The sequence below is a fragment of the Salmo salar genome, chromosome ssa13 (assembly GCF_905237065.1).
Source record: "Salmo salar chromosome ssa13, Ssal_v3.1, whole genome shotgun sequence".
Taxonomy (NCBI): Eukaryota; Metazoa; Chordata; class Actinopteri; order Salmoniformes; family Salmonidae; genus Salmo; species Salmo salar.
Window position 1 is genome coordinate 77,168,112 of NC_059454.1, and position 23,841 is coordinate 77,191,952.

General features: G+C 41.9%; 2 protein-coding genes and 1 long non-coding RNA gene across 5 annotated transcripts in view; 2 read left to right on the forward strand and 1 right to left on the reverse strand.

The window, feature by feature from the left end:
- Positions 1-12,004: 12,004 nt before the first annotated feature.
- Positions 12,005-13,484, forward strand: LOC106567990 (uncharacterized). The gene is made up of 2 exons (XR_001320214.2): positions 12,005-12,290; positions 12,784-13,484. It is a non-coding gene; the product is annotated as an uncharacterized lncRNA (long non-coding RNA).
- Positions 13,485-14,368: 884 nt separating this feature from the next.
- On the reverse strand, positions 14,369-19,912 carry eral1 (Era-like 12S mitochondrial rRNA chaperone 1). Of its 2 annotated transcripts, NM_001140073.1 has the most exons (11): positions 19,663-19,898; positions 19,106-19,267; positions 18,736-18,863; positions 18,543-18,620; positions 18,324-18,370; positions 18,171-18,232; positions 17,771-17,883; positions 17,261-17,584; positions 16,923-17,072; positions 16,545-16,625; positions 14,369-15,555 (listed from the first exon to the last, which is right to left on the reverse strand). In NM_001140073.1, exons 1-11 carry the CDS (start codon positions 19,766-19,768, stop codon positions 15,433-15,435), a joined length of 1,374 nt encoding a protein of 457 aa, NP_001133545.1. In that variant the 5' UTR covers positions 19,769-19,898; the 3' UTR covers positions 14,369-15,432. The 2 variants fall into 2 exon arrangements, with proteins under 2 accessions (NP_001133545.1, XP_013992893.1); XM_014137418.2 differs by lacking the exon at positions 19,106-19,267 and having other exon boundaries at positions 19,870-19,912.
- Positions 19,061-23,841, forward strand: part of LOC106567988 (protein FAM222B-like) — an 83,314-nt gene continuing 78,533 nt past the window's right edge. For both annotated transcript variants that reach the window (XM_014137944.2, XM_014137947.2), the window contains exon 1: positions 19,061-19,324. The gene's annotated coding sequence lies outside the window, so the exon portion shown is untranslated. The remainder of the gene's footprint in view (positions 19,325-23,841) is intronic.

Consider the following 23,841-nt stretch of genomic DNA (forward strand, 5'->3'; position numbering starts at 1 on the left):
ACTACACCTCAAGAATTGCATTTGGCGAAAGGCTTGGCACACGCATACTCAGGCTGACTGGCTCTCATTCAGGCAAATGAGAAATATGTGCACTCAGCCTATCCGGAAGACCAAAGTTAGTTACTTTAAGGAGCAGTTCTCACTCTGTGGGTCTAACCCCAAGAAGTTCTGGAAAACGGTTAAAGACCTGGAGAATAAACCCTCCTCCTCACAGCTGCCCATGTCCCTTAAAGTTGATGAGGTGGTTGCTACTGACAAGAAGCACATGTCTTAGCTTTTTATTCATCACTTCATTAAGTCAGGATTCCAATTTGACTCAGCCATGCCTCCCTGCCCGTCCAACATTTCCTCATCTCCCACCCCTTCTAATGCGACTAGCCCCGATGCTCCTCCCTATTTTTTCCCCTGCCCCGCTACAAAGTTTCTCACTGCAGGCGGTCACTAAGTCAGAAGTGCTAAACTTGACCCCAAAAAACCATCTGGGTCAGATGGTTTAGACCCTTTCTTCTTTAAGGTTGCTGCACCTATAATCGCCAAGCCTATCTCTGACCTTTTTAACCTGTCTCTCCTCTCTGGGGAGATTCCCATTGCTTGGAAGGCAGCCACAGTCCGTCCTTTATTTAAAGGTGGAGATCAAGCTGATCCTAGCTGTTATAGGCCTATTTCTATTTTGCCCTGTTTATCAAAAGTGTTGGAAAAACTTGTCAATAATCAACTGACTGGCTTTCTTGATGTCTATAGTATTCTCAATGGTATGCATTCTGGTTTCCGCTGAGGTTATGGATGTGTCACTGCAACCTTAAAGGTCCTCAATGATGTCACCATTGCCCTTGATTCTAAGCAATGTGGTGCTGCTATTTTTATTGACATGGCCAAAGCTTTTGATACGGTAGACCATTCCATTATTGTGGGCCGGCTAAGGAGTATTGGTGTCTCAGAGGAGTCTTTGGCCTGATTTGCTAACTACCTCTCTCAAACAGTGCAGTGTATAAAGTCAGAACATCTGCTGTCTCAGGACACTGCCTGTCACCAAGGGTGTGCCCCAAGGCTCGATCCTAAGCCACACGCTCTTCTCAATTTACATCAACAACATAGCTCAGGCAGTAGGAAGCTCTCTCATTCATTTATATGCAGATGCAGTCTTATACAAAGCTGGATGTTGTGTTAAATGCTCTACTACAAAGCTTTCTTAGTGTCCAACAAGCTTTCTCTGTCTATAACCTTGTTCTAAACACCTCCAAAACAAAGGTCATGTGGTTTGGTAAGAAGAATGCCCCTCTCCCCACAGGTGTGATTACTACCTCTGAGGGTTTAGAGCTTGAGGTAGTCACCTCATACAAATACTTTGGAGTATGGCTAGACGGTACACTGTCCTTCTCTCAGCACATATCAAAGCTGCAGGCTAAAGTTAAATCTAGACATGGTTTCCTCTATCGTAATCGCTCCTCTTTCACCCCAGCTGCCAAACTAACCCTGATTCAGATGACCATCCTACCCATGCTGGATTCGAAGACGTAATTTATAGATCGGCAGGTAAGGGTGCTCTCGAGCGGCTAGATGTTCTTTATAATTCGGCCATCAGATTTGCAACCAATGCTCCTTATAGGACACATCACTGCACTCCATACTCTTCTGTAAACTGGTTATCTCTGTATACCCCTCGCAAAACCCACTGGTTGAGGCTTATTTATAAAACCCTCTTAGGCCTCACTCACCCCTATCTGAGAAATCTACTGCAGCCCTCATCCTCCACATACAACACCCGTTCTGCCAGTCACATTCTGTTAAAGGTCCCCAAAGCACACACATCCTTGGGTCGCTCGTCTTTTCAGTTCGCTACAGCTAGCGACTGGAACGAGCTGCATCAAACACTCAAACAGGATAGGTTTATCTCCATCTCGTCATTCAAAGACTCAATCATGGACACTTACTGACAGTTGTGGCTGCTTTGCGCAATGTATTGTTGTCTCTACCTTCTTGCCCTTTGTGCTGTTGTCTGTTCCCAATAATGTTTGTCCCCTTTTTTGTGCTGCTACCATGTTGTGTTGCTGCCATGTTGTGATGCTACCCAGGGGCGAAAATCTGATATCAACTTTGGAGGGGACAATTACATGAAATTTTCTCAAGAGCAATTCCTGAGGGGGACAACAAAAGTAGTGCTGTAACACATAGCCTACATTGTAATATGGTAAATGTATATTGAGAAACCAAAGAAATAAGGTGCTTGCCGTACTCCTAACTACCGGTACCCAAAACTACACAACTAATCACAACAGCAATACCATTGCCTTTAACAAATCTTAGTTCAGTCACCAGTTTAAGTTGAGAGTGGGGGTATCCATGGCATTTTCCAATTATGTTCCTATTTTACAAGTCAAAAAAATTGAGAACCTTTCATAATGTTGCCAAACAAAGACTCAACAAACTTACCTGAGACTCCGTCTCTGCCAGTCTGTCCCTGCATATCTGTCCCCAACTCTGCTGTCTGTGTGCCATCTGTTGCCTGCTCTGCCTAATGACATCATTGTGAAACATTTCCATTAGAATTTCATTTCTTTCTTATGAACATTTTATCAACTAGTCTTTGAGATATTAGGCTACTAGGGTTCTTACTTTGCGTTTTGGTGTACTGAAAAATACTCTGATGTCCGTCTTTCATTTTTCTGCCATTTTTCTACCTGGCTGGCTGGCTACACACACACACAGTGTGTAGGTTATTTACAGTAGGAGATGGGCTTCTATCATCTTATCTTTTATCATTCTATTTGGGCTTCGATCTAAAAGGTAGCTAGCAAATGTGAAACGGATTAAAATGACAAGAGTTGACAGCTGTATGAGTTCACCATTTACACAACATATGCTGCAACCTTTTGTAATTTTAATAGTTTGTTTCATATTGGTTGGCTTCCAACAATAGCTGAATTTGCAAAGCAAGCGAGCACCAATTCCGTTTCAGTGATGTTTGCTATAATCTTTGCTACCCGGGTTAAATAAAATAAATAAATAAAAGTTCCCTTGCGACAATTTAGCTTTTGCAACGAGACCATTAAATATATTTAAGACAATGGTAGAAGAGAGTGTAGTTCTGTTCAGTTTGGACTTCAGTTTATCGCTAACCTTATCACAGGGACTTTGAAGCACTAACTTACAGTAGACACGACCCCTCTGTTACCTTGCCAACTAAGGAACTGGCAGTGGATCAAACCATTGTGAGGCAAAGGGTGGGGGGGTCGCAATCTTTTGAAACTTAAAAACGGGCTATTAAGTGTCTATAATCAGCACAATTGCTTTCATTGCGTATTATTAATATTATTTAAATTACATAGTTATGTTTCAGTGATATATTGGGGGGGACAAATCATATTTTTCCCAGGATGGGGGGGTCGTGTCCCCCCCGTCCCCCCCGGGATTTCCGCCCCTGATGCTACCATGTTGTTGTCATGTTGTGTTGCTACCATGCTGTGTTGTCATGTGTTGCTGCCATGCTATGTTATTGTCTTAGGTCTCTCTTTATGTAGTGTTGTGGTGTCTTTCTTGTGATGTGTGTTTTGTCCTATATTTTTATTTAATTTCTTTTTCTTTTTAATCCCAGCCCCCATCCCCACAGGCGGCCATTTGTCTGTCATGGTAGGCTGTCATTGTAAATAACAATTTGTTCTTAACTCACTTGCCGAGTTAAATAAAGGTTAACATTTTTTTTTAAATAAATGGGTAATCACCACACAGCGGCTTCTCATACAGATACATGGCCTTACCAGTCAGTGAGTGCTCTTGTTGTTATCCCACTCTGATTTACTCCAAACTCATACTGAGTTCAGTGATCTGCACTTGAAATCTGATTCAGGCAGCAATCCCCTACACTTTTTCCTCCCATATGGAAGACAAGACAGAGGTGTGTGAGGTGTTGAGACATCAATCGGAACCCCACTTTGATCTTTCAGTTTAGAGGAGCCTAAATGTTGTTGTGTGAAAAGAGGGGAGCAGGGCGGGGGAAGAATGTGTTCAGTATAGTCAGTGACATTGGGGTTCCCCAACTTCAAAACCCCCAACTCCCAGGCAAGGCGCTAATCCTGTGGTGTGTGTTCATGGATGCCAAGGGAAGCCAGGCTTCCCCAAAAAATGGACAAAAAAATAATAAAATAAAATTATCTTTCATCTCTCTGTGTTTCATAATTGTCCTTTGCCCTGAGCAAGGCAGTTAACCCACTGTTCCCGAACGTCTAAGACGTGGATATCGATTATGGCAGCCCCCTGCACCTCTCTGATTCCATCTATCTGATGCTGTCTGGTCCAAACGAGTATGACATTGTTTCCGCCTGTAACAATGAAGGAAAAAGAGAAGCCAGCGAGCATCTGGCCTCCTTGACAAAAAGGATATAAATAATTAGCCAATCAGCACTGAGCTAAACTGAGTGAGCTCAACTGTGAATGGTCCTGGTGCACCAAGAAAAAGTGTCAAGGGAAGCCAGCTTGGATTTGGCATCACTCCTATCAAATCCCAGAGCATACATAATTGACAGAACGTACATTTTTGCATCTCATTGTATTGTTGTCCTCCGGTGGCTAGCTAGCCAGCTAGCAAAATTGTCCCTTTGCTAAATTAGCCATGGATGGAGATTTGGACTTGTGGTTTTACTTAATTCTCCATACTGGCCAATGATTATAACGGCGATTCTGATTCAACCATTAATTCATACATTGTGCCCCTGGCCTGTGAGGATGGAAGTTCAATATGTAGCTAAAAGACTAAAGTTAACTAGCGAACGTAGCCCATGAATGGAAGTTAAGCTAGCAAGCAAGCATTTTAGCCAGGTAGCCTAGGACAACAAAAAATAAACTGTGTACTGTACGACAGAGTGATAGACCGTTTTGTCAACATGAAAGAGAGGAGGATGGCATTTCTCTACAAGTACAGTGAGTCAACATGTCTTTCTACTTGCGCGCACACACACACACACACACACACACACACACACACACACACACACACACACACACACACACACACACACACACACACACACACACACACACACACACACACACACACAAACAAATCAGATCCATGGACAGGCACATCATATTTAGCTTACGTTGAATGGACTAAATTGTTTTTGGTATCTTTTAGTTGTCACTGTATTAGACTAAGCAAAGGTGACTTGATGATGAAGTTGAAATGGTGATGGAATAGTGGAGTCGGCTCCTGTTTTCTTTGCGACTTGCGGTAACTCTCAGTGGTTCTAAATCAATAGTTTAGTGTTCCGAAAATGTTGCATTAAGTTGCTTGACCATGCTGTAGGTCATGTAACTGTCTTACTGTACATGCAATATGCTCTGTGGACTTTACTGGACAGAAGTTGCTATGCGGTTTTATCATAAAACAAAGGTCTGGTTGAATTTATTCTGCCACTGTCTTATTGTCTCGGCCTATATATCAAGGTCGCAAGGATTATGAAGTAACAGATTATAGAGCAAACAACACAATTATCACAACACATAGGTTGTAATATGTTTTTTGTAGGGGGGAGCCTTGGCTTCCCCAGTGATTTTACCAACGCACCGCTACTGCGCTAATCACCTGGGCAGTTTCACCTGCAAATTATAACAGGTCCTGTGTCCTTGTATTAAAAGCACAGAAGGCAGGGGAGTGTCAATGCAGAGATGTGTTTAGAGCAGGGGTCGTCAACAGGCAGCCTGCGAGCCAAAACCAGTCCGCAAGTGTTTTTTGCCCCCCCGCAAAAGAAAATTGTGTTTATATGGGGTTAGGTTAAAAAAAGACAGTAAAATCACCAGGAATTCAGCTAAAAATGTATCAGCTAAAAATGAAATCTGTATTCCAAAAAAATATATTTTTTAATTCTCAATGTAATCAAGATATGAAATGATTGTAATTTAAAATAATCTCTTATTGTGGTCTGTCACGGATCCCCTTGGTACTGCTGCTCATTCCGTTCACCAGCTCCTGAGGTTTACATCACCGGCCTTCTAGGCGTCACTGAACTGGATTCATTACCACCAACCCCGGACTGTCTTGTCTAATTACGCACACCTGGTTCCCATTCCCCCTGATTAGTATGTGTATATATGTGCCCTCTGTTCCCCATTGTCGGTTATTGTTACCATGTTCCTTGGTCTTGTGAGCACCAGTGCTGTTGTTATCGGCTTCCATGCTACGTATTATTGTGCACTTGTTTTACGGGCCTCATCCCGTGTATTATTTAGAGGTTTACACCTCGCTCTTTTATTTGGGTGGAGAAAATTAAAAGAACTTTCGTATTCCTCGCTTGTCTCCTATCTTTATACAGAGTGACATGGTCAATTTGATGTGTACAAATGATGTTCCGAACCATCCTCACCTAAAAAAAGAAAGCTGAATCTAGTTGTCTACCCCTGGTTTGGAGTGACATCTTACACACTCAGTAAAGGCCTCCTGTCTATAATAAAGCGCAATTGTTGGGAAAAACTCATTCTGATTGGGTAGGCCTGGCTCCCAGTGGGTAAGCCTATGCCCTCCCAGGCCCACCCATGGCTGCGCCCCTGCCCAGTCATGTGAAATCCATAGATTAGGGCCTGATTAATTTATTTCAATTAACTGATTTCCTTATATGAACTGTAACTCAGTAAAATTGTTAAAATGTTTGGATGTTGCGTTTATAATTTTGTTCAGTATACTTTTTCAAAGTACCTTTTTAGATAATCTACCAGTAAGAAAAATATAGTTTACTTAACTTCTTTCAGTGTGAAGTATTTGGTAGCTTGGTAAACAATCTTTTCAGAGTAGCTTCCCCGACACACACATCAAATGATCATTAGGAATGGATATGTCATTCTACATATTAAATGCACATCTCATAGAGCTTACAAATATCTTCTCCCAGCATAAGAAGATACAGGGCCCTCAAAGAACCTGTATGGACTGGAGACTCATGTTATGCAGAGGTAAAACAGAACATCACAGAACAATTCTATAAATGTATATAAATAGTAACTTACTTTCACTCAACTTACTACACTACAAAATTCACTGCATCAGGCTTATTACCCAAGAGACCTGCATGATCAGTTTCTTTTGGGGATATTTTAGGTCATTTTTTCTTTTTCCAATACCTGTATCTGATAATTCAATGTCAATGTCAATAATTTAATGTCACTTATCACATGTGAAATGTGAAACAATCCTTACAGAGTAAAGCAATGTGTATTACAATTTTTTTTTTATCATTCAACACTCAAATAAATGCATGTCCTCGTGCTCTTTCATGTCTGCCTGGCCACAGAAAATAATTTATTTGAATGTGATGTAAAATTCACGGAAATCTATTTCCCCAGCTGATAGTCTGGTGCCGCGCAGATAGGCCTGCTAACGTCTTTATCTTTAGGCTCAACCCGACCAATCAAACACCCTTGGTCCGCACCCAAACTGGGGAGTCAGTCTCCACTGTGACTGTGCTAAGTTGTCGCCCTCACCCTAAACTGTGTCACCTGACACCTCCCACGTGCATCATCCATCTATTTAATTTTGTTGAAATATTATACAAATATGGTGCCATATAATATAATGCCACCCACAATGAAAGCTCCTGGAAGATGGTTGCAGTTATATTTGATATGTAGATGATTCAAACCACAAACATCTACATCAAGAAGAGTCATTGCATCCTATTCAGTTGAAATGAGCTGCTGATGCTTGGGTACCCTTTCCTTCGTAGTCAAGATCTAAGTCACAATTGATTGCATTGCCATGGCGTGAACTATAAAGTATGTGTGGTGGGGAAAAACTGTACAATAGGATGTGCTGTTGCAACAAATCTTTGAAAGTTTCAAGAGGAATCATCTCAGTTGTCTGTTTCTTAGGTGGTTCTCTTCAAGTCATAATGTTAAATTATTCAGTTACTTCAATAACCAGTTAAGTTCGCGTCATGTTTGAACAATGTTTGCTTGGGTGTGTTTGAATGTTGACAAAAGAGACTTAGACAAGATGTAAAACAAAACACCTCTTAAAATGCGACGGTGGAAAGACACACAACATGACCAAAAGTATATGGACACCTGTTCGTCAAACATCTCATTCTAAAAATCATGGCCATTAATATGGAGTTGGTTGCCCCCCCTTTGCTGCTATAACAGTCTCCACTCTTCTGGGAAGGCTTTCCACTAGATGTTGGAACATTGCTGCGGGTACATGCTTCCATTCAGCCACAAGCTTTAGTGAGGTCGGGCACTGATGTTGGGCGATTAGGCCAGGCTCGCAGTTGGCATTCCGATTCATCCGAAAGGTTTTTGATGGGTTTGAGGTCAGGGCTCTGTGCAGGCCAGTCAAGGCCACACCGATCTCGACAAACCATTTTTGTATGGACCTCGCTTTGTGCAAGGGGGCATTGTCATGCTAAAACAGGAAAGGGCCTTTCCAGAACTGTTGCCACAAATTTGGAAACCACAGAATCGTCGAGAATGTCATTGTATGTTGTAGCGTTAATATTTCCCTTCGCTGGAACTAAGGGGCCTAGCCTGAACCATGAAAAGCAGCTCCAGATCATTATTCCTCCTCCACCAAACTTTACAGTTGGCATTATGCATTGGGGCAGGTACAGTGGCTTGCGAAAGTATTCACCCCCCTTGGCATTTTTCCTATTTTGTTGCCTTACAACCTGGAATTAAAATCGATTTTTTGGGGGAGGGGATTGTACCATTTGATTTACCCAACATGCCTACCACTTTGAAGATGCAAAATATTTTTTGGTTGAAACAAACAGGAAATTAGAAAAAAATAAGAAAACCTGAGCGTGCATAACTATTCACCCCCCAAATCAATACTTTGTAGAGCCACCTTTTGCAGCAATTACAGCTGCAAGTCTCTTGGGGGTATGTCTCTATAAGCTTGGCACATCTAGCCACTAGGATTTTTGCCCATTCTTCAAGGCAAAACTGCTCCAGCTCCTTCAAGTTGGATGGGTTCTGCTGGAGTACAGCAATCTTTAAGTCATACCACAGATTCTCAATTGGATTGAGGTCTGGGCTTTGACTAGGCCATTCCAAGACATTTAAATGTTTTTCCTTAAACCACTCGAGTGTTCCTTTAGCAGTATGCTTAGGGTCATTGTCCTGCTGGAAGGTGAACATCCATCCCAGTCTCAAATCTCTGGAAGACTGAAACAGGTTTCCTTTCAAGAATTTCCCTGTATTTAGCACCATCCATCATTACTTAAATTCTGACCAGTTTCACAGTCCCTGCTGATGAAAAACATCATGGTGTTGGTGTTTTCAGGATGATGAGAGGTGTTGGGTTTGCGTCAGAAATAGCGTTTTCCTTTATGGACAAAAAGCTCAATTTTAGTCTCATCTGACCAGAGTACCTTCTTTCATATGTTTGGGGAGTCTCCCACATGCCTTTTGGCGAACACCAAACGTGTTTGCTTAACCTCTTTGAAAAATAAAATAAGCTATGTCTTTTTTCTGGACACTCTTCCGTAAAGCCCAGCTCCGTGGAGTGTACGGCTTAAAGTGGTCCAATGGGCAGATACTCCAATCTTCGCTGCGGAGCTTTGCAGCTCCTTCAGGGTTATCTTTGGTCTCTTTGTTGCCTCTGAATAATACCCTCCTTGCCTGGTCTGTGAGTTTTGGTGGGCAGCCCTCTCTTGGCAGGTTTGTTGTGGTATATACTTCACATTTTTTAATAATGGATTTAATGGTTCTCCATGGGATGTTCAAAGTTTCGGATCATTTTAATTTTTTAAAATTATTATTATTATTATTTAGGGAATGTTTTTGAAACAAGATATTTTTTTCCATTTGACCTGACCAATTTAAACTATTTTGTGTATGTCCATTACATTAAATCCAATTAAAAATCCATTTAAATTACAGGTTGTAATGCAACAAAATAGGAAAAACGGCAAGGGGGATTAATAATTTTGCAAGGCACTGTAGCGTTCCCCTTGCATCCGCAAAACCGAGATTTGTATGTTGGACTACCAGATGGTGAAGCATGATTCATCACTCCAGAGAACGCGTTTACACTGCTCCAGAGTCCAATGGCGGCGAGCTTTACACCACTCCAGCCAACGCTTGGCATTGTGTATGCTGATCTTAGGCTAGTGTGCGGCTCTCGGCCACGGAAACCGATTTCATGAAGCTCCAACCAAAAGGTTATTGTGCTGACGTTGCTTCCAGAGGCAGTTTGGAACTCGCTAGTGAGTTTTGCAACCGAGGACAGACGATTTCTGCGCACTCAGCAGTCCAGTTCTGTGAGCTTGTGTGGCCTACCACTTCGCGGGTGAGCCGTTGTTACTCCTAGATGTTTCCACTTCACAATAACAGCACTTACAGTTGACGGAGAGAGAAATTTGACGAACTGACTTGTTATAAAGGTGGCATCCTATCACGGTGACACGTTGAAAGTCACTGAGCTCTTCAGCAAGGCTATTCTACTGCCAATGTTTGTCTATGGAGATTGCATGTTGGTGTGCTCGATTTTATACACCTGTCAGCAATGAGTGTGGCTGAAATAGCCAAATTCACAATTTTGAAGGGGTGTTCACATACTCTTGTGTGTATACAGTGCATTTGGAAAGTATTCAGACCCCTTCTCTTTTACCACATTTTGTTACGTTACAGCCTTAACCTAAAATGGATTAAATTAAATGTTTCCCTCAATCTACACACAATACAACATAATGACCACGGCGAAAACAAGTTGATACATTTTGGCTAATTTATAAAAAACAAAAAACAGATACCTTATTTACATAAGTATTCAGACCCTTTGCTATGAAACTCAAAATTGAGCTCAGGTGCATCCTGTTTCCATTGATCATCCTTGAGATGTTTCAACAACTTGAAGTACACCTGTGGTAAATTCAATTGATTGTACATGATTTGGAAAAGTACACACCTGTCTATATAAGGTCCCACAGTTGACAGTGCATGTCAGAGCAAAAACCAAGCCATGAGGTCGAAGGAATTGTCTGTAGAGCTCAGGATTGTGTCGAGGCACAGATCTGGGGAAGGGTACCAAAACATTTCTGCAGCATTGAAGGTCCCCAAGAACACAGTGGCCTCCATCATTCTTAAATGGAAGAAGTTTGGAACCACCAGGTCTCTTCCTAGAGCTGGCCGCCCGGCCAAACTGAGCAATCGGGGGAGAAAGGCCTTTGTCAGGGAGGTGACCAAGAATCTGATGGTCACTGACAGAGCTCCAGAGTTCCTCTGTGGAGATGGGAGAACCTTCCAGATGGACAACCATCTCTGCAACACTCCACCAATAATGCCTTTATGGTAGAGTGGCCAGACAGAAGCCACTCCTGAGCAAAAGGCACATGACAGCCCGCTTGGAGTTTTTTATTATATTTTATTTTTTCAGCGGCAGGGACTGGGAGACTAGTCAGGATCGAGGGAAAGATGAACGGAACAAAGTACAGAGATCCTTGATGATAACCTGCTCCAGAGCGCATAGGAGCTCAGACTGGGGCGAAGATTCACCTCCCAACAGGACAATGACCCTAAGCACACAGCCAAGATAATGCAGGAGTGGCTTCGGGACAAGTCTTTGAATGTCCTTGAGTGGCCCAGGCAGAGCCCGGACTTGAACCCAATCCAACATCTCTGGAGACCTGAAAATAGCTGTGCAGCAACGCTCCCCATCTAACCTGACAGAGCTTGAGAGGATCTGCAGAGAATGGGAGAAACTCCCCAAATGTGCCAAGCTTGTAGCGTCATTTCTAAAAACTTGTTTCTGCTTTGTCATAATGGGGTATTGTGTGTAGATTGATGAGGGGAAAAAACAATTTAATCAATTTTAGAATAAGGCTGTAATGTAACAAAATGTGTAAAAAGTCATGCATCTGAATACTTTCCCGAATGCACTGTATATGGTGTAGGTCAAATAAACATGCCAAAATAAGGTCCTAGTATCTCTTTGCCAAAAAACGTACTTTGTATGGGGGCATGGAGGGGCGTCGAGGCGAGATGTCAAACACCTGCTATTGCAAATCTGTTTGGGGTCTGATTAGAAGGGGTGGGGGCATGTCATTGGTCAGAGACAAACTGGACCAGACGCAGAACATGATAGATAAGGGGACCACAGCTGTGATGTCATCACCATATGTAAATGAGCTGGTGGCCTTAAAGGAGGCCATTCCAAGCTGTCAGGGGTCTGAACAACCTGGTGCTGTTGGAGATGTGCTGGTGGTTGGAAACCAGAGCAGCGTGTTAAGAGCACCATCAACAGCCTTAAATAACACTTTGTTCTTCAAGAGGAGACTGAGGACAACGCAGACAGGACAGATGTGGAGGTGAGCACTTAAAGGCCCATTCTGTGATATTTACAGACCTTTTTGATCACCTAACCAAGTCACTAAACATCTAATGCTGTCGGTTGTGCTTCATTTGAAGGTGGATAATTAGGGGAGAGAGCTGATGTTTAGAGAAGGTCCTCTATTATGCTGATCTGCAAGTGTTTTTTTTTTTGTTAACCACAAGCAATTGCATCAAAGGAACGCATGTACACGCTATCGATATAATGCAATGTGTGACCTGCACTTGGTTAGTCTTGTAATAGGACTCCTCAAAAAGATTTGGACATCTGACATTTCTGTGGATCAAGCATGCATTTTATGTCTGGGAAAATATAATATAATTCTAGAATATAGCATGCATATTGTATTCATACCCAGGGTGGTTGACTTCTCAATGTTAACACATTAACAACATATCGACTCTAACCTGTTTCTCTACATTGGTTTGTGTGTGTTTAATATGTAATATCCATTCTCTTTTTTCCAACAGGTTTATTCATTTAGGTAAAGTCATCATGGGACATTGTTTGTTGGTCTTGTACCCTGGACAGGATATCATCATATACTGTAAGTTCGTTATGGTGACACTACAGTATAGATGATGTACTATCCAGGGTCTCATTCCCCCTTCTTGCCACTATCAGCACCCACACACACTGTTGATGGTTGGAAGCTAGAGGGTGGCAATCTAACCGTTACCATTACTGAGTTTTAGCAATGGTAAGGGTTCTATTGACGCCTCTCAATGTCATAGCTACATTTGTACACACGCAAACGGACGGACAGACGCTGCTAGCGGTTGGAAGCTAGAGGGTGGCGATCAAACCGTTACCATTACTGAGTTTTAGCAATGGTAAAGGTTCTATTGACACCTCTCAATGTAATAGCTACAGTAGTACACACACAAACGGATGGACAGACGCGGTTGGAAGCTAGAGGGTGGCGATCAAACCGTTACCATTACTGAGTTTTAGCAATGGTAAAGGTTCTATTGCTGCTTCTCAATGTCATCTGCAGTTGCGATAAAGAAAACTAAAAACGGGTGGACTGGACTTTTCTTCCTTGCAACAAGGAGCATTTGTTTACAACAAATTAGTAATACCAAGAACCAGAATTGTGTATAAGAACTGATTTAGATATTTTAATTGTAAGGTGTTTGTTGACTTGTGAAATAAATGTTTTAATTCAAAACCAAATGACTATCAATGTCTGGGTTTACATCTTACTCTAAAGGTGGAATACTGTACCAAGGTTACCACCTTAATGCATTTGCAGGTTACACATAAAATTGTATGAATGTTTAGTTTATGTATAATTTCATATACACAGTGTACAGCTTTTAAAGGCAGTTGGTTTGTCTAATCTGAGATCACGTCTAGTATTCTACACAAGTTAGCAGGGTAAATGTCAGTAATCAATGGAGAGCAGCTGTTCCTGTAAAGAGTAAACATACATCACAGCTCTCTGTCTCTTCATTGAGACACTCCAGCCTTTCCTCTCTTCTCCGCTCTTTGCCCTTCCTTAAGGCCACAGAGGGCACACACTTGTTATTCATCAAGACAGCCTGGATAGAGAAAGAAGCTCAGAGCAAACTCACAGGGAGGGGGAGAACTGAACCTAATCACTATTATCTGACCCATTTTACAAGCAGGTTAGCGCTCCATTTTGCCTTCCATTAAAGAGTTGACAATTCAGTTCTCGGGCTGAGTTTTGCTATGAGAGAGACAAAAGAAAGAGCGATAGAAATGGAGGCTTGAGGGGACTGCAATTCTATGGGCAGCTGAGCAAGAGCGTGCGAGACAGAGATAGGCAGAGGCTGGGTAGAACAACAGGGACATTCAACAGACAGAACATGACTGTGCTACTCCCAGTTCAATTATCAGCAGGCCAGGCTAGCAGAGGTTTACTGCCAAGGGGAAGCTTCTGGAAGCCCATGATAAAGCAGCAACCTTTTCACAGCTCGGCCCAACCCTCACCACACACACTCCACATCAAAATATAGCTGTTTAATTAAGAGGTCAAAATTGAAATTAAAAGAAAATGTTACAGAAGCTCTGAAAGGAAAAACAAATATCTGCAAGTCATCTTTTATTTAAGAAGAATGCTTATGCAAGAACACAGTATGCTGACCCTTGAGAGAAGTGACTGTAGATGAGGCTGGGACCAAGTTCCAGGGGAGAGAGCGCTGTCTCTGTTTCTGATAGCTCTCTCACTAGCTGACTCATGATGAGCCTTTACAAGGTCTCAGCAGCACATTTTAGCTACAGGTCTGTCCAAAGCCTATTCCCCCTCAGGAAACTAAAAAGATTTGGCATGGGTGCTTAGATCCTCAAAGGGTTCTACAGCTGCAACAGAGAGCATCCTGACTGGTTGCATCACTGCCTGGTACGGCAATTGCTCGGCCTCCGACTGCTTGGCACTACAGAGGATAGTGCGTACGGCCCAGTACATCACTGGGGCAAAGCTTCCTGCCATCCAGGACCTCTACACTAGGCGGTGTCAGAGAAAGGCCCTAAAAATTGACAAAGACCCCAGCCACCCCAGTCATAGACTGTTCTCTCTACTAGAGTAATGGCAAGTGGTACCGGAGCACCAAGTCTAGGACAAAAAGGCTTCTCAACAGTTTTTACCCTCAAGCCATAAGACTCCTGAACAGGTAATCAAATGGCTACCCGGACTATTTGCATTGTGTGCCCCCCCAACCCCTCTTTTACTTTACTGCTACTCTCTGTTCATCATATATGCATAGTCACTTTAACCATATCTACATGTACATACTACCTCAATCAGCCCGACTAACTGGTGTCTGTATGTAGCCTCGCTACTGAATATAGCCTCGCTACTGTTATTTCTCACTGTCTTTTTACTGTTGTTTTTATTTCTTTACTTACCTATTGTTCCCTTAATACCTTTTTTGCACTATTGGTTAGAGCCTGTAAGTAAGCATTTCACTGTAAGGTCTACACCTGTTGTATTCGGCGCACGTGGCAAATAAACCTTGATTTGATAGTCAAGAAGTAGAAACCAGTCAGATCATTCCTTGAAAATAGTGAGTCCAACAGTGTTCATTTCCTATTCACAAGGCCAGCATAAAACTGTCCCCCAGATGATCATAATACTCAGTTTATCATAATCCTCGTCAGTTCTTCACCTTCACAGAGAGCCTCAGCTTGACCTCCCTGAGGAACACTGTGCTCAGGTCATCTCCAGCCTCTCTGGCTATCCTGGCAACCATCTGACCAGCCTGGCCAATCACCATTTTCTGTCATCAGGAGAAATGAAGGACAGAGGAAATACAGTATATTAATATGAGCATGCGTTTCAATATGTCAATGTTTTAAGTCCACAAGAGGGCCACAGTTACCACAGCAGATATGAAGAATGTATACTGTAATAATCACTAGGACCTAACAACTAAATATACAGTAAATCAATGATTTTCAACTTTGTCGTCATTCCCTTAGCTGAATAAAAACCTAGAGAGCAGTCTGGTGCAGGGGTCAGGTTTGAATCACTTTGAGCACTGCTGCACCAACGCAGATGTAGGCTCACATTCATCCAGTCTGTCTGCCATTAAAAATGTATGGTTTAAAAAGGAGTGCTCAAATATTTACAAGGTATTACAGGCTAAAGAAGACTCCAGGCATAGTGACTTGAACCTCATGAGTCTGAGGACACAGTTTATCTACACTGTGTAACTATCAGTATGAGAACACATGGCAGAGCAGCTTCATATCTCCAACATTAGGTGGAGATGGGTGTGACGGGACACAGATCAGTTGGCCTAAACTCCATTTCAACTCAGAAAGTAAACTGAAATTCCAATTTTCCTCATTGCTCAGAATTGCCATTTTCAATTTCAATTTACTTCCTGAATTTACTAAATTGAAGTGAAATTGACCCCAACCCTGATAGAGATATCACGTAGAATCAAGCTGTAGACTCACCATGGGGATGTGATTTTAAGGGGGGAGGAAAATAAGTCAAAAAAGAGCCGGTTCAGATTTACTGTCTATCGACACATTGACAGGTCTATGTGAAGGGCCGGACCATAGAGCGTGGAGCCTCGCTCCGTCTACGAGAAAGTTCCCGTAGCTTTTCTCCTCGTCTTCATCTCCTTCCACTGATGGCTTCTCACGTGTTCATTAGTAATGTAGTTAGGTTGGTAGTGGTGCTCCTTGACATGTTTCACAACAGGGGACATATCGAAATCTACATTGAAAATAGTACTGAGAAATGCAGCACACTTACCATGTGACTTTCTTTCTTCACATACAGTTTTACTGCTATATCCAGCTCTCCATTCTCCCTGTCGTGCCACAAGTCAATGGCCTGCAATTGCGAGAAATAAAAAGTTAATATAATTTCAAAGGTAGTACTACCATGAGTATTTCTCTATATGTGCTACAACATCTATATCTGGCACACAGATAGATATTAGGGGCTAAAGAGTCAGTAATCATTGTGATTGGACACTGGACCTACAATACATCTCAAGCTGGGATGGGAGATAGTGCTTCACAGTTAAAATGGTTGACACATGCACACGCACAATATCTGCATATGGCTATATGAGTGCAGTGAATTGTCTGGCTCTGCAGTCTGTGTGTGTCTGTAATGACGAGTCACCTGCGTCATTGTGTAAGGGACTTCTTTGGGCAGATATTCCAAAAGCTTCTCTCTGACAGTGTTGGTGCAGATCTCCTCAGGAGTCTGATCCGTCAGGACATCACTGTGGTATTGCCAAGACCCAGGCTTTGCCCCCACTACTAGGTATCTCTGTAGAGCAGACAGACAGATGTCAACAGCAATTGTTAATGGTTAGTTAAGTGTTATACATCAACATATCTAGAATTGATGTCCATGGCTTTCAAATAACTCAAATAATTCTACAATAAATGTACTTGTCAACTTAGTATTAGATACATTGTTTCATAAGTCCCTATATCACCATTTGCTAACATTACCTTCAGTGTCTCCACATCCTCTCCATCCACAGCAGAGACCATGAAGACATCCTTGAAGTGAGCCCAGCCCTGTTGGGTCTTCAGAGCCCTAAGCTGCTCCTTACTCAGCCCTGACAAGGCCTCACTGCCCTCACCATCAGCCACATCACCACCCGGCTTTTCCTCATCTCCAGACCCTGATGTCCTAGCCTCCCTGTCTGTCCTCCTCTCAGCCCAGGGGGGCTTGATCACCCTGCGGACCTGCAGCTTCCGGCCATTCACCACTCCACATGTCAGATCTGCTGTGATCTCCAACAACCTGCTCTTGCTCTTCAGCAGGTCAACCTGTACCATACACATTACACGGTTCATGTGCCAATTCATGTAGTAGACAGTTCCTAATTTATTACATCATAATAATGCATAATATCATATGACAACCATGATCTCACCTCAGTACATATGATAAGTTATTATTGACAAGGCCATGGAGAGGATGAGGTTTGCATGCATGTGATAAATAAGTTGTACCTTATTGAGAACTAGGACTGCTGGGACATCTGGGTGTTGGGTCAGGCATTTCAGAACCTCAAAGTCTAGCTTGTTGCAGGCCCACTTGTCTGACACATCTACCATTACCACCACTGAAGCAATAACAACAAGAAGAGGACATTAACATGATGGCATAGGCCAGTGACACGCATAATCCTATATATACATGCCAGATCCACTTGTGTCAATGCAGTGCATCGACATTTGCCCACAAAATTATTTATTTAAAAGGAATTGTGAAAATGTATGGGACCACATACATTTTGGGGACCACATACTTGGGGACCACATACTAGACTGTCTGAAAAGCAATGGGCGAGTTATGGCCGATCATCTGAGTGCCCGAAAAGTTGCAAAAAAGTGAAGAGTCATGCAGTACCAAGACCAGCTTCCTTGACTGTATTCCAAGGATCCTCGAGGAGAGACTTCTCCAGCTGGTGCCTGTGGAGAAGATAAATAGCACCGTTGGAAATTCACCTATTTCGTTTTATCACTATAATACCACAGTAATGAAACCTGTGTAACAAATCACCTCTTGACTTTTGTGGGTGTAGTGAGTCCAGGAGTGTCCAGTAAAATCTAGAGAGAGAATGTATAAGTACGCATGTACAAGTTTGGTTATCTAATACGTCTAAAGTTTGTATATTGAACAGATACTGTACATAATGTAAGACTGCCCTGAAAAACAAACAAACACTTGCCAAATTGCTGCTATGCTAAATGCATGGTCTGTGAGCTGATTCTCACTTACAATTTGTGTGTCGTCTTCTGTGAGAACGCCAAGGGCACGGGCCCGTGTGGTGTGCACTTTCTTGGAAACAGCAAACACCTATGATCATGTTCAGAGAAACTGGTGTTCATGAAAATACACTCCAGACTGACTTATGATGTGTATGTGTACAACTTAAAGTGAAGAAACTGCCCAGTACAATAAGGTTAAGTACCTTTCTGCCAAGCAGTTGGTTGGACAGTGTGGACTTCCCAGCATTTGGGGCACCAATGATGGCCACTCTTAAAACCTTTGAGTTCTCTGGTTGATCTGGATCCTTCACCAGCAATGATAATTGTTCAGCTGAAACGAGAGTTTAGGGGTTGACTTACCTGATGTATGAGTAAAATATGAAATACATAATACAGATCAACAGAATACAAGGGCATATATATATATATATATATATATATATATATATATAAATATTCTTAGACATTCATTCATTCAGTGCGCAGCATTTGGATAAGGCGAAACTGTACTGCGATGCCCTAAACCCGGAGGTAACCAACTCTTTTATTTTCAGAGGCAGCAGTTGTGATTACCGCTGTCGGGCAGAACTGAGGCTGGATGGTGATAATGAGTGTCATCTGTCTCCGCTTTGCCTTTCGCCAGTCTGCTCAAAAACGCATCCGATGTAATAAAACAGGCAGGAGTGAAGCGAAAACCGTGTCCATTATTGGTCCCTGGAGGACGGGCAGCCCATCCTAAACCAAAGCAACAGAGACATCGAGATTATCACCATTACTGCGTAGATTTGCCAGGTAATTTATACAACTGTTATGCCTAACGTTAGTTTACAATGACGCACGAATCTGACTTTTTTTTCAAACTAATTATAGCTAAATTACATGTATGTAACCTGACATCAATAGTTATTACATTTTGAGGAAATTGGTCTAACGTTGGCTGACTTTATCTGATCAGCTAGCCAGCTGATAATACGGTATGGCTGTCATGCCCGACAAGAAAATATAATAAGACTTTTGTTTCGGACAAAATTAAGTATATATCTGGGTAGGGGAAAGGCTATTACATTTGCATGATCGTTTAATAATTTGAGATATTAAATCTAGTTTAGCAGATAAGGTAGATGACTGACCCGTTCGGAGAAACGGTGACGCATTTGCCAGTGGCGCAGACACGTTAGCAACTCTCCGAACACGTAAAGATTTCCCGAAAGTCGAGATACTCACACGGAAAGCCATTTATGATATAAACTTATCTGGCCGAGCTATCGCTGAAATTCCAACATACTTCGGTGACTATACGAAACGCAAGGTTACTTCATGGCAGCATGATCTCTTACGTTCATATTGAACTAGGGGCGCAGCCATGATGGACAAACCAAAGAGTGGTTTTGTCTTGGAAGAGTGTCCGCTTGGTGATTGTGGCGAGCATTGGCTTTACTGCCCCCTAGCGAACAAGAGGAAGAAACGCCAGTGATCTTTCTTACTTGGCTTCTGACGACATCTGTCAAATGCTCTCAACCCCAATCGAAACTGGTTAAAGCAATTTTGGAACACAATATGGAAAACCACATAACATAGAGAAGGAGCATATTACATCCATGATAAATAAATAATCTTCTGAGCCATTGCTATTGGCCATAATAGCAATCTCTCTGCAAATGATCTCTGGCAAAATAATACTCAACTGAAAGTAAATTAACTTGAACTTTTAATGATAATATAGGCCTATGGATCATCAAACTGATAAAAATGGCTTGATAATATACATGAAAAATATAGCAACAGACAAGTCTGCCATTACAGATTGTCAGTCCAAGTGGGCTATGTGTGTACACCTTCCAGCTGACTTGTTTACCCCTGGGGGTGCCCACATGCACCACAGTTTGGAAAAACACTGTAGTCGAAACACCCTGGGCTTTAGGATTTAAAGCAATGCGTTATCATGAGGAATATGCAGCAAAGATGCCAAAATGGCCTTGCTTACTAATTTCAAGTTTTTAATGTCACATGCATTAGTACAGTGAAATTCCTTTCTTGCAAACTCAATTTACCACAAGAAATTTACAAAAAGGGGATTTGATCATCCAAAAGTCTGCACTAAGGTTAATTTGAGAATAGGGGAGTGTATTTGTAGTTGATAGATTGATTTGTTCTATTTTATTATGTTGTTTTCATTCTCATCGCAACTAAAGCAAGAGAGAGCAGATGTTTCTCCATAGTCCTTTAAACATGCCGGCTGCTTGTTAGTCCTCCAGGACCCACTCAAGGCAGAACAAACACCTCCACTGGGAAGAATGATGAAGGATATCAGATAGCTCACAATCTGTCATAATTTAACTGAAAGCTCTGCCGAAAAAGAGGGAGCAGCAAAAATAGAGCCTTTAGCAGACACTCACTGTAGAATAGACTTTTAATGGAACTAGAAACTAAAGGATATTTGAGGATCAGTATGTTTGAACTGAGCTCTCTCTCTCTCTCTCTCTCTCTCTCTCACTTTCAAACACGCACACACGCATGCATTCACGCACAGCCACACATTCATTCAAGGCCATTGCTCCCTCAGGGCTTTCCTCACATGGCCATCAGAGTTCTTTCTATGACTGCATTAACTTTGGCCTTCAAAAAGGGAAAGGGCTCTCTCCAAAAATAACAAAATGAATGTGCCTGCAAACCATTTACACAAAGGGAAAGGGCTCCCTCCAAAAATAACAAAATGACTGTGCCTGCAAACAATTGAATTATCAATTGTAGAGCCCATGTTGCCATTTAAAGTGCACTTGGAATAATGTCATAGAAGATCAAATCAAATCAAATGTTATTTGTCACATACACATGTTTAGCAGATGTTATTGCGTGTGTCGCAAAATGCTTGTGTTTCTAGCTCTAACAGTGAAGTAATATTTAACAGTAATATCTAACAATTTCACAACAATACACACAAATCGAAAGTAAAGGAATGGAATTAAGAATATATAAATATTGGGCGAGCAATGTCAAAGCGGCATAGACTTAGATACAGTAGAATAGGATAGAATACAGTATATAAATATGAGATGAGTAATGCAAAATATGTAAACATTATTAAAGTGACTAGTGTTCCATTATTAAAGTGGCCAGTGATTCTAAGTCTATGTATATAGGGCATTAACCTCTAATGTGCTAGTGATGGCTATTTAACATATTTTAACAGTCTGATGGCCTTGAGATAGAAGCTGTTTTCAGCCTCTCAGTCCCAGCTTTGATGCACCTGTACTGACCTCGCCTTCTGGATGATAGCGGGGTGAACAAGCAGTGGCTTGGGTGGTTATTGTCCTTGATGATCTATTTTCTGTTCTGGTTCATTTTCCAATTCATTCAAATTCTCTATCTTGCGTCTGTGATGTTTGATAGCAGTAATGTTTCTTAATTGTCATTGACAATGGAGCCTTGAACCTTCCCCAAAACATACAGGGAATTCCATTCCTCCTGCTCCTCTATGTTGACTCCAGGCGGAAAGTAACTTATGTCACATCAAATTTACCCAGAATCTCCTATAGCAGTCAGACTAGCATTAGATGTGCAGTAACAGGCAGGTGCTAGAGTGATGCTGTCAACCTTGCTGCTGGTGAGGAATAACAAAGTTGATGATATAATAAGCTTGCGACATGAGCATGTCAAGAGGGAGCTGTAGGAGAAGGCAGGCAGGAGCTGCCAATGCAACCGCGCATTCACCAATCCATTACAGATGATTGCAGTCAGTAACACAATACAGCAGCTGCAACTGCCACATCCTCTATAAGGCCTTCATCAAAGTACTTTTTAAGTAATAATTTAGCCCCCACCACCACTGAAAAAACACCCACCAGGTCACATACTGCAGATGCACAGATTGTTTTAAAAAATTTTTTATTTAACCTATATTTAACTAGTCAAGTCAGTTAAGAACAAATTCTTATTTACAATGACGGCCTAAAGAAAAAAAGTAATAGTCAATCTAGACTTGCAATCAATAGGACTTGTCTGTGAGGTGGATCGATAATGCCTTCCTTTCAAAAATCATCAATCATGTCGGCTGTGAATTTAAAAAGCGTAATTAGGTACAGCATTCTTAAACATCCTGTATTGACATTCTTCTGGGGCAGGAGAAAAGACACCATTCTGCATCATTAACTTTACTATGGCCTGATGGTGCCCACTGCTGTGCTGCTACTTCCCCATCCCCAGCTGACGCCACTGTGATTGGGCTTTCAGACAGAGCTCTCCCCCCTGGGCCCTTCTCACTTGATGGTGGTGGTGTGTGGATGTAGTAATGCTTGCAGGCTAGGCAGGATTTGGCTTGAGGCATTGTAATAGTCTGGTCTGGAAGATAACCAAGGCATTTCCATGTCTCATAGAATCTATATGGATCCTAAATAGACACATACAATCAGTTATATCATATACTTGCTAATTATAATAATTTATTGTAAAGTAGTATTGCCGATTCAAATCACCATTCAATATTTTTTAAATGTTGCCTATATAACTTGTTTTGTTGTTGTCTTTCCCCCAGCAGAAAGATATTAATTCCTATATCACAAATGTATCATTACCTGCCTCTCAACAGACATGATGGCAGACATGATGGTATATACTATACAATGGAATGATACATTCTCTCAATGTATGACTGCCATTTTCTCCAAGCCTCAAAATGGTATCAATAATGGGGGAGCAGCGGGCAGGTGGGTGGATGTAAAGGGGTCATTTATTTCATTTGTTACAGATATACAGTACCAGTCAAAAGTTTGGACACACCTACTCATTCAAGGGTTTTTCTTTATTTTTACTATTTTCTACATTGTAGAATAATAGTGAAGACATCAAAACTATGAAATAACACATATGGAATCATGTAGTAACCAAAAATGTGTGAAACAAATCAAAATATATTTTAGATTTTAGATTCTTCAAAGTAGCCACCCTTTGCCTTGATGACTTATTTGCACACTCTTGGCATTCTCTCAACCAGCTTCATGAGGAATGATTTGCCAACAGTCTTGAATGAGTTCCCACATATGCTGAGCACTTGTTGGCTGCTTTTCCTTCACTCTGCGGTCCAACTCATCCCAAACCATCTCAATTTGTTTGAAGTCAGGGGATTGTGTAGGCCAGGTCATGTGATGCAGCACCATCACTCTCCTTCTTGGTCAAATAGCCCTTACATAGCCTGGAGGTGTGTTGGGTCATTGTCCTGTTGAAAAACAAATGATAATCCCACTAAGCGCAAACCAGATGGGATGGCGTATCGCTGCAGAATGCTGTGGTAGCCATGCTGGTTAAGTGTGCCT